The sequence below is a fragment of the Danaus plexippus genome, chromosome 10, assembly GCF_018135715.1.
Source record: "Danaus plexippus chromosome 10, MEX_DaPlex, whole genome shotgun sequence".
Classification (NCBI taxonomy): domain Eukaryota; kingdom Metazoa; phylum Arthropoda; class Insecta; order Lepidoptera; family Nymphalidae; genus Danaus; species Danaus plexippus.
The window spans coordinates 7010105-7023230 of record NC_083543.1 but is presented as its reverse complement, the minus strand read 5'-3'; the positions used below and the strand labels follow the sequence as shown (position 1 = coordinate 7023230).

Below are 13126 nucleotides of genomic sequence, written 5' to 3'. Positions count from 1 at the left end.
TAATAATTCTTTTTTTTTAAAGGTCAAAGGATTAGCTGAAATGACGACGCTAAGTGCAGCGGGTATTGATACAAGAAACGTTCCAGAACCAATGGATGAATGTCAACAGAGAGATACAAGAGAATGCGCTGAGTCGCATGAGACGTTAGACGATCAGGAAGAACGAAGAGAGGCAAAGGAATTCCGTGAGCTACGTGAAAGGGAGTCCAAAGACAACAGGGAAAGCCATAGAGAAATTCGCGATTCGCGAGAGTTGCGAGAGCACAGAGAAAGGGAACGAGACAGAGAATCTCGAGAGTTGATTCGGGAAATAAGAGACCCCCGAGACCCTTGTAGGGATCATAGAGAATTGCGCGAAGTAAAAGATAGCAGAGATCCTCGTGATTTACGAGATACTAGGGATCCCAGAGAGCTCAGAGATTCTCTTGACCCACGAGAGGCAACAGAAGCCTCTCCTCCCAGAATATCCCCATTATTATCTGTACGACGATTTAGGCCCGATATTTCAATTGATACACCAACTTTGACGCATCCACCGATACCTAAAGACGAGCCTCCTGACGAACCCATACGTCCAACGTCACCGGAAGACGACACAATATCAATAAGATCAAATGGAGCAAGTGAGAATATGGGTAAATAAATAGTCATTTCATTATAATAAATTATATTTATTTATTTACACTTCCGTATAGAACATTAGTGCAATATTTTTACAATAAAATTTTTATGAAATAGTCGTATTTATACCCTCCAAATTGAAACTAATAATAAGATTCTTAATTATATTTGTTTTGTATGAAAGCAACTTTTTATTGTATAAATTAAAATTTACCCATTTCTTTTTTAATACGGATTTGCAGATTAACTACAACGAAAATAAAAACTATATCATAAAAATCCATACTAAAATAGAAATATTTTCTTGTTTTTGCAAGCTGACATGTGTTGTCAGTCAAGTGTCAGTTTTTAAGAGTTGTCAATTGTGTCATAAACCCATTAAAGTTTAAACATATTCGTTTTCGACCCGTTATAAATAAAATAAAATTACTTATTAATAATATATAGGATAAAAAGATAAAAAGAAATAAGTGTTATCTATGCTGTAACTTTAATAGCTGAACTATGTATTTTAGAATACTAATTAAAAGTATTATGCGTTGTTAATAATTTTATCTTTATTATTTATTCCTATCATTATGGGGTTTCGCGGATTTCTGCTATGGAAACAACAAAATTTAACATTATTCTGCAAAATCATTTTGAAACTTTATGCTTTTAATTACCTTGCCATGGTTATGTTAAAGTAGGTATTTCTGTAAATCTTACATCATTATTTTCCCTTGTTCAGGATTTACTTTAACAATATTAATTCCTTTTAAGTCAGAATTAAGAATGCTTTCATAAACTTTTTTTGGTACGAAATTACAGCACCTGACAGATTTTGTAGTAAAATAATTTGATAAAAATGTTATATACAAAATATAATGATATAAATTAAACTGCAAACAAGGAAATTCCTTTTCATTCCAGGTATAAATATGACCATAAACAGTCATGGCATGGGTCCAAGATACTCTCCAGTTGAACAAAGGCTGAGTGTTTTGAACACCTTGCCACATCCCGGCTTGACTCATCCATCCCACAGCTCGTTATCCAGTCCAAGAAATGAACCTATAGCTGGACCATCTGGTTTGCCGCCAGTACAACAAGTTCCTTTGGTAAATATTGTATAAGCAAATTATATTTTATTTACTAAAAGGCATTTTATGCCCCAATATTAATTATCTAATACATTTTATACTGTTGATTAATGAAGATTAAATTAATAAGAATAATATTTTTCCTTAACAATAATTTAATTAATGTTTATTGCTATGGCAATATTTTTTTAAAGTGTGTAATATGAGTTACAGCATATATGAATATTTTGTTCTATATTGCTATTTCCAGTCACTAAAGAAAGAAGCGGATTGGGATAGGGGTAACGATGAAAAGGTTGGGGAGACAGACTACCGTATGCCACATGAATCGGTAAGTTCAAATATTATATGGCTGTGGTAACTTTTGTAAGAAACGTTATAACGGATTTGTACTGTTATATTTATTTGCATGCTTTTATAGTAAGTCATTGTATGTATAAGAAATGTATTTTATTTATTATATATGTATTTCATGTAGATTGAAATTAGGTTTGAGTGCATTTTATACAATATTTCACTTAGAAAGACTAGAATATTTTTTTAAATGCCCAATTACAACCATGTTAGTATAATTGCATGAAAACATACATTTATTTGAAGTGCAAGTTTTCTATGTAAACATGAAGAAGAAAAAGTAATTAGTTTTTTTTAATGATTATTTGTAATTCTCTATTTTTCATAATATCCAGTAGTTTTGTACTGAACAATGAATAATATTTTATCTAACAATAGCAAGTTATTGTTTTCAACTGTATATTAAATTTATTAAATTATTTTGCTTATATCAATAGAAACTGTTGCATTACATATACAAGTTTTAAATAAATAAAGATAAAAAAATTTGTACATATATTTAGTATCTGGGCTATTAAAATGTAAATATTTTTTTTGATGTGACTGAACACATTATTTCCATGGTCGTTATTTTTTGGGATTGTTGTATAAATTTATTTATATTAATTTGCATGCTTATTGATGTGCTGTGCTATTTTAACAATGAGTACTATGCCTTGCTGTCAAGAAGTTGACCTTCATTTTGTTGGCCATAATTTTTTTTACATACATCCATTTTGTTTGATATATTTTGGGCAGTTTTTTTTTCTTATTATTTAAATTTTTTGGCCATATCGCATACGTATGTACGTATCATAGATTCGGTGCGCGTGAGTTGCTAAACAACAAGGCATTGCGTAACCGGCTCCCGGGTTCACTCCTGCACATTTTGGGCAAAAATGAGCGTCAACTTCTTAATTAGATAGATGAAACTAAATACAAAGACTGCATCAATTTAGACAGTAGTGGTAGATTGCACACGTACCGGTCCACGGACGATCGAACAAGAGAAAAAGAAGTTGATGTTCTTTTTTGTGGTTGCAGGAGTACGAAGGGTCCGGTAGGGGGAGAATTGAGGAGGGGGAAAGGGCATATCCTTGCATACATTGTGGAGCAGCATTCCCACACCAGAGCAAACTAACGAGGCACATACTGACCACGCATACCCTCGACACTCTAAAGTATCGGGACGCCATATTGGGCCGGCCGTTGGGTTTGCCCATGATAGGACAATTCAGTGAACCGACTTACATGATGCCCACTGAAGAATCGCCCCTAGATCTGGACATCGGCCCAGTTGAGCCGGGCAACGTAGTGTTGTGCAAATTCTGCGGCAAGAGTTTCCCTGATGTATCATCGTTAATAGCCCACTTACCGGTTCATACGGGCGACCGACCTTTCAAATGTGAATTTTGTGGCAAGGCGTTCAAACTACGACATCATATGAAAGACCACTGTAGAGTCCACACAGGTTTGTATTTGTCCTATTATTATGATATATTCATCATTCTTCCGGATGTGTAGTTTTAATCTGTAGTTTTAATCGCCTCAATATTTGCAGGCGAACGACCGTTTCGTTGTGTTCTATGTGGTAAAACATTCTCACGATCAACTATACTGAAAGCACACGAGAAAACTCACTATCCCAAGTACGCGAGGAAATTCCTCTCGCCGAGTCCCGTCGACACCGAGGAAGAGAGTCCACATCAATGAGTTTAGTGAAACGATTTAGCCAATGATATATATTGGACAGTCAATGGTGCGAGTTGAACAAACGGACAATATATTAGTTAAGAATGTGATTAAACGCCGCAACTGTGATCTGAATGATATGAATAAATATTTGATATTTCACATATAGATAAATTGACTCACAATATTTAGTATCGTTTCAAGCGTTTTTCTGTTCATTTACCTCACTTTCTTATTAACTTCTAATTAGACGCTTTATTTTAGATGAGGGTAAGTGTGTTTTTTTTTTCGTATAATAACCTTTAATTGGCGCAGCCAAAGATCAATAGTGAGTAAATGCGAAATCAAAATTAAGACATTCTAGATCTCATATTGCTTTGCTTTTAATTTTATATAGTAAGCTTGTTAAGAACTCTTAAAAAAAATATTATAATCTAAGTTTAAAATTAAAATAATTCATATTGATTTGGTGTTGTCATAATCGTTAGAGATTTGCAAAAAAATATTATAGTGATTTCATTAAAAAAAAAAATTATTTTATAAAACACGTTTAAATCTTTTTGATTGCGAGTGCTTTGACGTTTAGAGTATCGGTGCACTCGGTATTTGTATGTATGGATTAGATATTTGAGGTATTTAGAGATTCCTGAGTAACGCACGCTCCCCGCGAATGATAAATACAATTCAAGTCAAACAAAAGCAATATTACGACATATAAAAATGTAAATAAATATAGTTTGATACTTAATATCGGAATTTTAGGAAATTTATTAGAATGTAAATGCTTTAGTAGCTCGTTTATGGGTCATGGGGTCTGGATGTGTGATCGAGGGAATCAAAGCTTTAAGAGCCGTTTCAGTTCGAGCAGTACAACGCTTCTTACACAAATATCAACATTTTTCTTTCAAACGAACCATTTATATTACTTTCGGATGTAAGGGCAGAGTACGCGTAGAATATTTATTAAATATTTTCATACAGATAACTGTCTTAATTTTTTATTTTTATATGACGTTTCAAATGCCATATGTACTTCGTTTTATTATACAAAATCTTTATACACATGCATTTGAAATGTTACAACAATTGTACAAGAAATTAAACAGAGTCAAATACAGGGATATTTTATGATGAAATTCATTTCCAGTAGATAACGTAAAATTATTTTAAAATAGTCCCATGTCCGAGACGACTATATCATTATGAATGACGTATTTTGTCTCGAGCATGTCTATATACGAACTGTCATCGATGTCACAACATAACGATATTAAATAAAGCTTTGATTTGTTATTGATTGAATGGCTGCTACTATGGCGCGGCAAAACGTCTGAGATTTTCTATCAAGTATGTAACTTCTTTGGTTATATTTGATTTTTTTTTCTTTTGCATTAAGTTAATTTGGAATGCAACGGAATGCCGCGCTGTTAGGCTAGGTTTGGACGACTGATTACTTTTTAATTGTTTTTTTTTTTATATATAGTAACACTCAAATGCTGGCGGTACTCTTGTCAGAAACGAAACGTTTAAGAGACGAAAGTCCCTTATAATTTCATAATCATTTGAAGGATCGTACATATCATTTTATGTATAAAGATGTATACTTGTTTCAAAATTTTCTATAGTAAAATATTAGGATAACAATTATATTGAAATTATTTCGATAATAGGCATTTTATAATATAGATTTGTAAGTTTTTTTTTTTACCATTTGGAATAAATGTTTTAAAAGTATTATAATTTAGGAAAAGGTCTGTGATATATTAAAAGTAAGGTATTACATCTGATAGTTAACGATCTCACAAGATAAGGTTTATTGATTGGGATTGAATATTTTAAAATATTTTATATTTTAAATCAAATTGGGCAGCTTGAGTTTTAACATCGTTTTAATAGTTTTTGTTGTTTTAAAATAAAATTTATCAATAAAAATAGATTCCACTTATAGTAATCGGATACCATAAATTTGACATACCATAGACTATGAACACCACAGTTTATATAACAGCATGATACTCTCGTTTCGACAAAATTTGTATAATTTAATTTTTTAATTAAAATTTTAAAACGTTATTGGATTTAATTATTAGAATTAGGGAACGTTATAGCCTTGAGTACCGCAGTATTTCCAGTGTATTTTTAATTTTGAAAAAATTTCGGCGTATTGTAATAAAATCATTTCTTAGTAGTGTTCGTAGGGGGCTGATGAGCCGCAAAGATAATGTTAATTAGGCATAGACTGTGCTGTTTTAAGTAAGACCTTACTTTCATTAGTTTGGTAAAATATTTTAACTTGTCATTTGATAATACTAACACAGTGACATTCCAAATAGGATGGATGTTTAAATTTACATATGCAGATATTTTTGCCGGCTATAAGATATATGTTTGTAAAATTGAACAACCATTCGTATATTTACTATCTGAACAGGCGATATATATATTGCATTGTACAATTTAGATGATCTATTATGTATTTTTTTTTATCATTTATGGATGGCACGTGTAAATGCATATTTAGACTATAGATTGGTAGATGCGCTACTTTCCGGAGATAGAATGGTGAAAATGCGTAAAATGTAAAAAAAAGATATGAATAGGATAGAAAAAAAAAATACAATAATGTTGCTATTTGAAAAGCTGCACTCATTTTATTTTTTGGAGTCGAACGTTACCGTTTTAGCAATATACCTTGATTAATGTTCCTCTTCTTATTTTAAGAAAGATTGAATATTTACAATTTACATAATAAATTTATAGCAATAATTAAATGATTAGTAAAGATGCGAATTAACAAAGTACGATTTTTGTATCGAAATAGTTTTTATAATAGAACTGAATGCTGTTAAAATAATATTTTTGTTTCCTAACATTGAGAGGTACTATTTATTAATTAAATGATATTATTATTATACATATTTCTATGTACTATGTATATAGGCAGTGTGGCGGTTGTTAAATGAGATTGTTACTACAATAGTGTTTATTGTATGACCCCTAAGTGCAGTTGTTCAAATCTTAACATTTGCCAGTTGTTGCCACGTCCCTGCGAGTTCACGCCGTTAGCACAAAATATATATATACATTGATAGATAAATACGATATTTAAGTGAATTTTATGTAGATATATTTTCTCTTGAATAAATAAGCATGTAAGAGATTAGCACGAGTTGATAATTTATAATAGATTCAACTTAGTTTCATTTTTACTACATTGTGACCACGTTTTTTATATTTAGAGTGCCTCATGCCTATATAAGACTTATATAAAGGCTGCAAATCACGGAATATACATAGTTTATGTAGGGGATGAATTATAGAGATGAAAAAAAAAATGAAATTTTATGGTGAAAATTGTAACTTCCGTTATGATATGTGACTTGCAAGCACGTCTTTGAACTGTCCGGTTGGACGCGGCCGGTTACAAGAGAACTCCGTAGTTAGCGCATTCCAATCTTGTGATTTATATAATATGATACCAGTGCGAAAATTATTTTACAGACCAATAAATAGGACAATAGATTTATTTGTATAGTCTTAGATAATACTGTTAAGTTTCAGACGCGAAGTCTTTGTGGTACTCGCTGTTCACTTGTGATTATGTTACTATTTTAAGTGGCATACCAGATACATATATATATATATATGTATATATATAATTTATATTGCAATTTTTCTAAGTTCCTGTAGGTATATTGATTATTACATATTGGTACAATTTGTTTTAATAATTATAATTTATTTAGATTTCTAAGTTTTACGATTAGGTTCATGATTAATATACTAGTTCTCTGTTGTTTCCACGGGGGCTCTTAGTTTGAGACGGAGCGAGCGTTCCCGTAAAGAATTCGACAGTTCTTGTATATTATATTGAAAATTAATTGTAATCAGCACAAGTTCAAATAACGTAGGTCCACCTTATTTATATAATATAGCTTAAAGTCGTTGTTACTTCATAGAGGTGACAATGATATTTTTTCCCTTAAACTGTTTTATTTAACTTTCATTGTTGACATTTTAGATTAGTGAAATCTGTTTTGCCTTAACATTATTAATAGGACATAAAGTTGTAACAGAGCAGTATGGTTTTGTTAAATATGGCTACATTAATGTGTTTTCATCAGCGACGTCAGATGCGGTGAGGTAATGCGCGAATGGATACCATTCGGATTAATACATTAAGAAAATAATAGTAATAGATGTAATTTTCACAGTCAAATCAACCTTTTTCTGTGTCCATCGCGCAATACCTCTCCATGTACAGCTCTAGAATACGGTCGAGGATCGAATTCGTATTTGTCAATTGAAAATGCAACAGTAAATAAACCCATCGCTGTTGATCATTGTAACTTTTGAAACAAATATAAGCATATCATAGCTGTAAAAATACAATTTTGACAAATAAAAGCTCTACAATCATTACAGAAATATTGTTTTATTTTATATTTATTAGTCACCTAATCTGAATGCAGGTATGTACATACATGAATGATAAGGAAACTAGAAGCTAAATACGTCTTAGAACGATACGTTTTTCAGTAAATAACGTTTAAATTACAGATGTGCCTCGACATGACCTGTGGTTCTCCAAGTCTCGCGAGCCCCATACCGCCCAGTAGTCCAACAGCATTGCCGCTCTGGTCGCCACTTCTCGCCCTGCAGGCCTGTCGCCTCCGTAGGTACCTTAGCGATGATTGTATGGCTTACCAAACACGTCATTTACTACATTCAGAACGTCGTCGGTGTGGCGTCTGCCTTGCTTCGTTTCCATCCACGTGGTTACTTGAACGTCACGCTGCACTACAACATGCTTCGCAATCGTCTTCAGATGATAAACCTTTCGTCTGCGAACAATGCGGACAGAGTTATCGCTACAGATCCGCTTACGTGAAACATAGGGAGCAAAATCACCGCGCCAGGTTGCCAGCTGACAAACTCTTCACCTGCGACGTTTGCGGAATGCAGTTCAGATATCTCAAGTCGTTTAAAAAACATCGCCTTAATCATACCCTGGAGAGACTTCACACTAAAAACACTGACGTACCGGAAGGCATCGATCAAGTCTCGAGTACAAACGAAGTGTTGATCGGTCAATGCGGGGAAATGGATCTGTCTATGAAGAAAAAGAATAGAACCGAAGTGACTAGAACACCTCCCATTGAAGTAATCGGAGATGCAGAACAAGATAGCACTGTAGACTCGAATGGCGCCACGGATTCCATTGTTACTGTCGACGACTCCAACGATTGTAGGAACTCGAGTGCCGAAAGTGAGACTAAAAAGGAAGATTCGACTATAACTGGAAGAAGACGCGTCCCCGTGTCTTTTGCTAGCGTTAGCTCCATGGCAGACAGTTCAGAGAGCGAGTCTCGCGGAGACAGCAGCAAACTGGAAAGCTCTAGTTCACATTCCGGTATATTGGGATTCTTACAAAACGACGATCGCCAGAGGGATAGAGAGAGAAAATTCGCATGCCCATTCTGCGGCAAATGCGTCCGCTCTAAGGAGAACCTGAAGCTGCACGTGAGAAAGCATACCGGCGAACGTCCGTTCGTGTGTTTGTTCTGTGGCAGAGCGTTTGGAGGCAAGAGTGACCTGACTCGCCACTTGCGCATCCACACGGGCGAGAGGCCATACCACTGCGAGGCGTGCGGCAAATGTTTCGCCCGAGCCGACTATCTCTCTAAACACCTCACGACCCATGTTCACAACGCACGTTGACGTAACCGTCCTCTTTTCAGTCTTACCTCTATAGTTAATGGCCGAGTCATTTTATAACAGCAAATCGGAATATTTTTTAATAATGTTTTGAATCTTTACAACTTTATTGTGGAATATATTTAAGCAGGTCTAAATAGAATTTTACCATATTTTCTTTTCAATGTATCTATAGTTCAATAAATAAGTTTCTATATTTATTCTATAACAAATGATAAATGGAAAATACTATCGAATGCCGTCGAGTAATAGAATGGAATAACTTATAAAACGTCACACTACATTTAAATTTCGAATGAAATTTGCGATTAAAAATCAAAACTTCGGATGACTTGAATTTCTTTGTTAGTCGTACATTGAAATAACATTTATTTTGTCTGATAAAAAGTCTGAGTAGGATACTATTTGGTTATATTTTTTAACTATTTATTTAGTTTTTTTTTTTTTTGCGTATATCAATCTAAAATTTCTTCGCTTTTTACACTTCCAATAAGATTGAATACTCATTCCATTGAGAGGAATTTAGGAAATTGTAGTGTTGACGATAGATAAGTAGGAGAATGCAAAGAAACTGTGATTAATACGATTAAGACCAGTCAACAAGTTTTAAAACATCGAAATGTTTTATGTAATTTAAATTAATTATAAATGTCTAGATATTAATTCATTATAGATTTAAGAAATCTCTCTGTGCCAAAATATGTACCTCATAAAGTAACCCTTGAAGTAGATAAAGTAATTGTCAGATTGTACACGTTTTTACATATTGTATATGCAGGTTCATATTAATGGTATACAATTTATTAAGTTTCTGTTAAAATGGCGTCTTAAAAAAATACTTGCCCGCACTGGTTTTAACTGTAATAGATTTGAACATAGCGTATTACCAAATTATGGCTGATTACTTGATGTGTGACTATTTTTTTTTCTAAAATCAGTTGTACGGATTAATTTGAGTTCTTATAGCGGTTTACTAAGAATCTTATTCGGAAGAAAAATAGTTTTAAATTGCCTTTATAGTGATATTTCATAATAAAACGTTCAATCACATAATCTCAAATCAATACAAATAAAATAATAGCTTCTTTGATGTATTAATAGACGGTTTAGACGGTTTAGTTTAGTTGTTTTTCTTTTTCCTGAAACAAATTTTTATTGCTATAAAAACAATTACCACAAATAAAATGTTATAAAAACATTAAGTTTATTCAAGAGCCAGTGTGTCATCTACTTGGGATGCTCTGTTCGTTGTTTATAAGTATTCATTGCGTAGTGTACAGATGTCTGTGGTTATATCGTCAATTATATTTATATGTATAGGATATATTTATTACGTAATTTAATTATTACACCGTACTGCGGGCGAGTATTTTTTATAACAACAATATTCCGTCGGGCATTAGTTACTTTACGTAACAATATATTGTCAGTATGTAAATGAAATATACAAAAAAATATATTTGTTCTCGTAATATAAATAGTCAATGCAACGAATGCTGGTTCAAAACCGTTATAATCGAAGTTAGGTATATAATAGTCTAATTTATTTAGTTAGTACTATTATCTTTTTAATCTTTAAAGCGAAAAGAATGACGGCTCGTCTCAATAGTCTACGAAGATATACCAATAATTGAAACAATCACTTAAACAAAACGATAACAACACGAGTTTTATACGAAATATTAATATAATATTATATAATATATTTTAATTCATCCATATCAAGGCAATTTCAATAATATATCTATATACGTTTATTTTTTAAGCTGTGGCTTTATTCATATTCAAATCTTATATATATGCTATGGCTTCATTCGCACTTGAATATTTTGTCAAAATCATCTTTATATATTAATTATTGTCATACGTTTGCTACCCAATTGTCAATGTCATAGCTTCAATGTTGCTATTGCTACCTTGGATATACCAAGAAGGATAAATGTTTTTATTTATTTTTTTCATTTAAGAATATTTTTCATTTTTTCTAAATCATTCTCAATAATTAAATTCTTATAAAACTCGTGTCTGTATTCGTTCTTGTCAGGTTGAAATTTAAATTTTATTTTGTGATTAACCTCTATGGAATATACAATCGGATAAATCTATTAAAAAGTATATATAATTTAATTTGCCAGAGGGATATTATTATAAGTAACATTTAGGTAGTAGAAAACTTCTACTATAAAACGAGAAGCAATATTGAAACTGAATTTTATTTTGTACTACCTAAATACTTTTGCAATATACTTATATTGGCGTTGCTGCAATTGAGTCTGAAGATTTCTTAAAAAAAAATCCTTTCAAATAATTCTTTGTCATTGATATTAGTGTAAATTATAAATGTGTGTTTGTAGATATTTGTCCTCATGTCAAATTTATATTAAAAGTATATTAATCATTTAAAAATTGATGTTGACTGTTTTTATAATTATATCAGCTGTAGTATTTGATGTTGTGGTGTAAACTAGTGTCTTATAACATAAGTAACTGGATCGCTCAAACTTATCTAACAATGTTATGTTTCTTGAACAGATGTACTCCGATACTATAGTTTTTGAAGATATATTTTGAATATAGCAACTTTTTGCAACAGAATACAGTCCGATGGTAAATTTGGGCGATCGTTTAAATTTCTAGTAGTCTTTAATATTGGTGTGGTCTTTATAATATCGTTCACTTAACTTATTACTGTAATTTATAATTTAAATCAAATTCTAAATTATATCGAGAGCACAGCAAATGTTTTGTGTATATGTGCTGAAACCAGGACAATTGTGATAAATTAGATTTTAAGTGATTATTTTATTTGTAAACAAAAATATTTCCACTATATATGTTTTGTTCGAGCTAAATTTCATTTTAAGGCTACAACGTAAATTCTTTTTAATAATTTAGCTGTGTCAGTGGGCATTATTATTTTTTATTTTGTCCAAGAAGGTGTGAGAGAGCCTCAAAGCATCAGATTCTTGTACTCGATGCCAGAGCCGTTCGGGAATTTTAATTTTTTATCTGCGCACAATTTTGAAGTGTTTTACATGATTATCTCCGTCCAGTTATTGTAAACATATACTTTGTTATATTCAAGGATTTATTTCGTACTCAGATAACGCGATGAAGTTATTTATATGGTCTTCGTCTTTTTTCAACAATTTTAAACCTTCCGTTGTATATGAACAGTGATATTCTTTTACGTACATCGAAATACAACGATAGGGAAGACTATTAAAGCTATTACATTAAATAAGTCATAAATGTTCAATAAGTTTCAAAAAGCAATCACCGGTTAGGAATAAGGAGGTTACGAGTAAGATTTTTTGGAACTATTTTAATGTAGGTGACGCCTATAGGTTTATATGAGGGACGATAAAATCTTATGGTGGTTGCTATAAATGTGATATTAATTATTATTAGTTCCAGCATAACATCTGACAGCTTCAGTCTCTCCACAGCCAACGAACGAATGCAGACTGATTTTCGGGTAGAAGTAAAGTAGGCCAGGTGAAAACGCAGTCAATATACAATATAATTAAAATAGGTATTGATTTTAAACATTTTATGAGCCAAACACATTTTTCAATAGCTTAATATAAAAAAAAAATGAAAATAAGAGAGTTTATTTAATTTTAATCATGTACAGAATGTTTTATATAACTTTAAATTATTTTTTCGGATGTATTGAT

The 13126-nt window shown here is 31.9% G+C and overlaps 1 protein-coding gene across 4 annotated transcripts in view; it reads left to right on the top strand.

The window, feature by feature from the left end:
- Window positions 1-11129, top strand: part of LOC116766878 (protein bric-a-brac 1-like) — a 28225-nt gene extending 17096 nt beyond the window's left edge. For 3 of the 4 annotated variants that reach the window (XM_032657015.2, XM_032657014.2, XM_061521661.1), the window contains 4 exons: window positions 23-635; window positions 1534-1721; window positions 1954-2034; window positions 8289-11129. In XM_032657015.2, coding sequence (XP_032512906.2) covers window positions 23-635; window positions 1534-1721; window positions 1954-2034; window positions 8289-9449 — 2043 coding nt within the window. In that variant the 3' untranslated portion in view covers window positions 9450-11129. Of the gene's footprint in view, window positions 1-22; window positions 636-1533; window positions 1722-1953; window positions 2035-3080; window positions 3508-3597; window positions 8157-8288 lie in introns of those variants that run through there. The other variant, XM_032657016.2, reaches the window with a different exon arrangement.
- Window positions 11130-13126: the final 1997 nt, after the last annotated feature.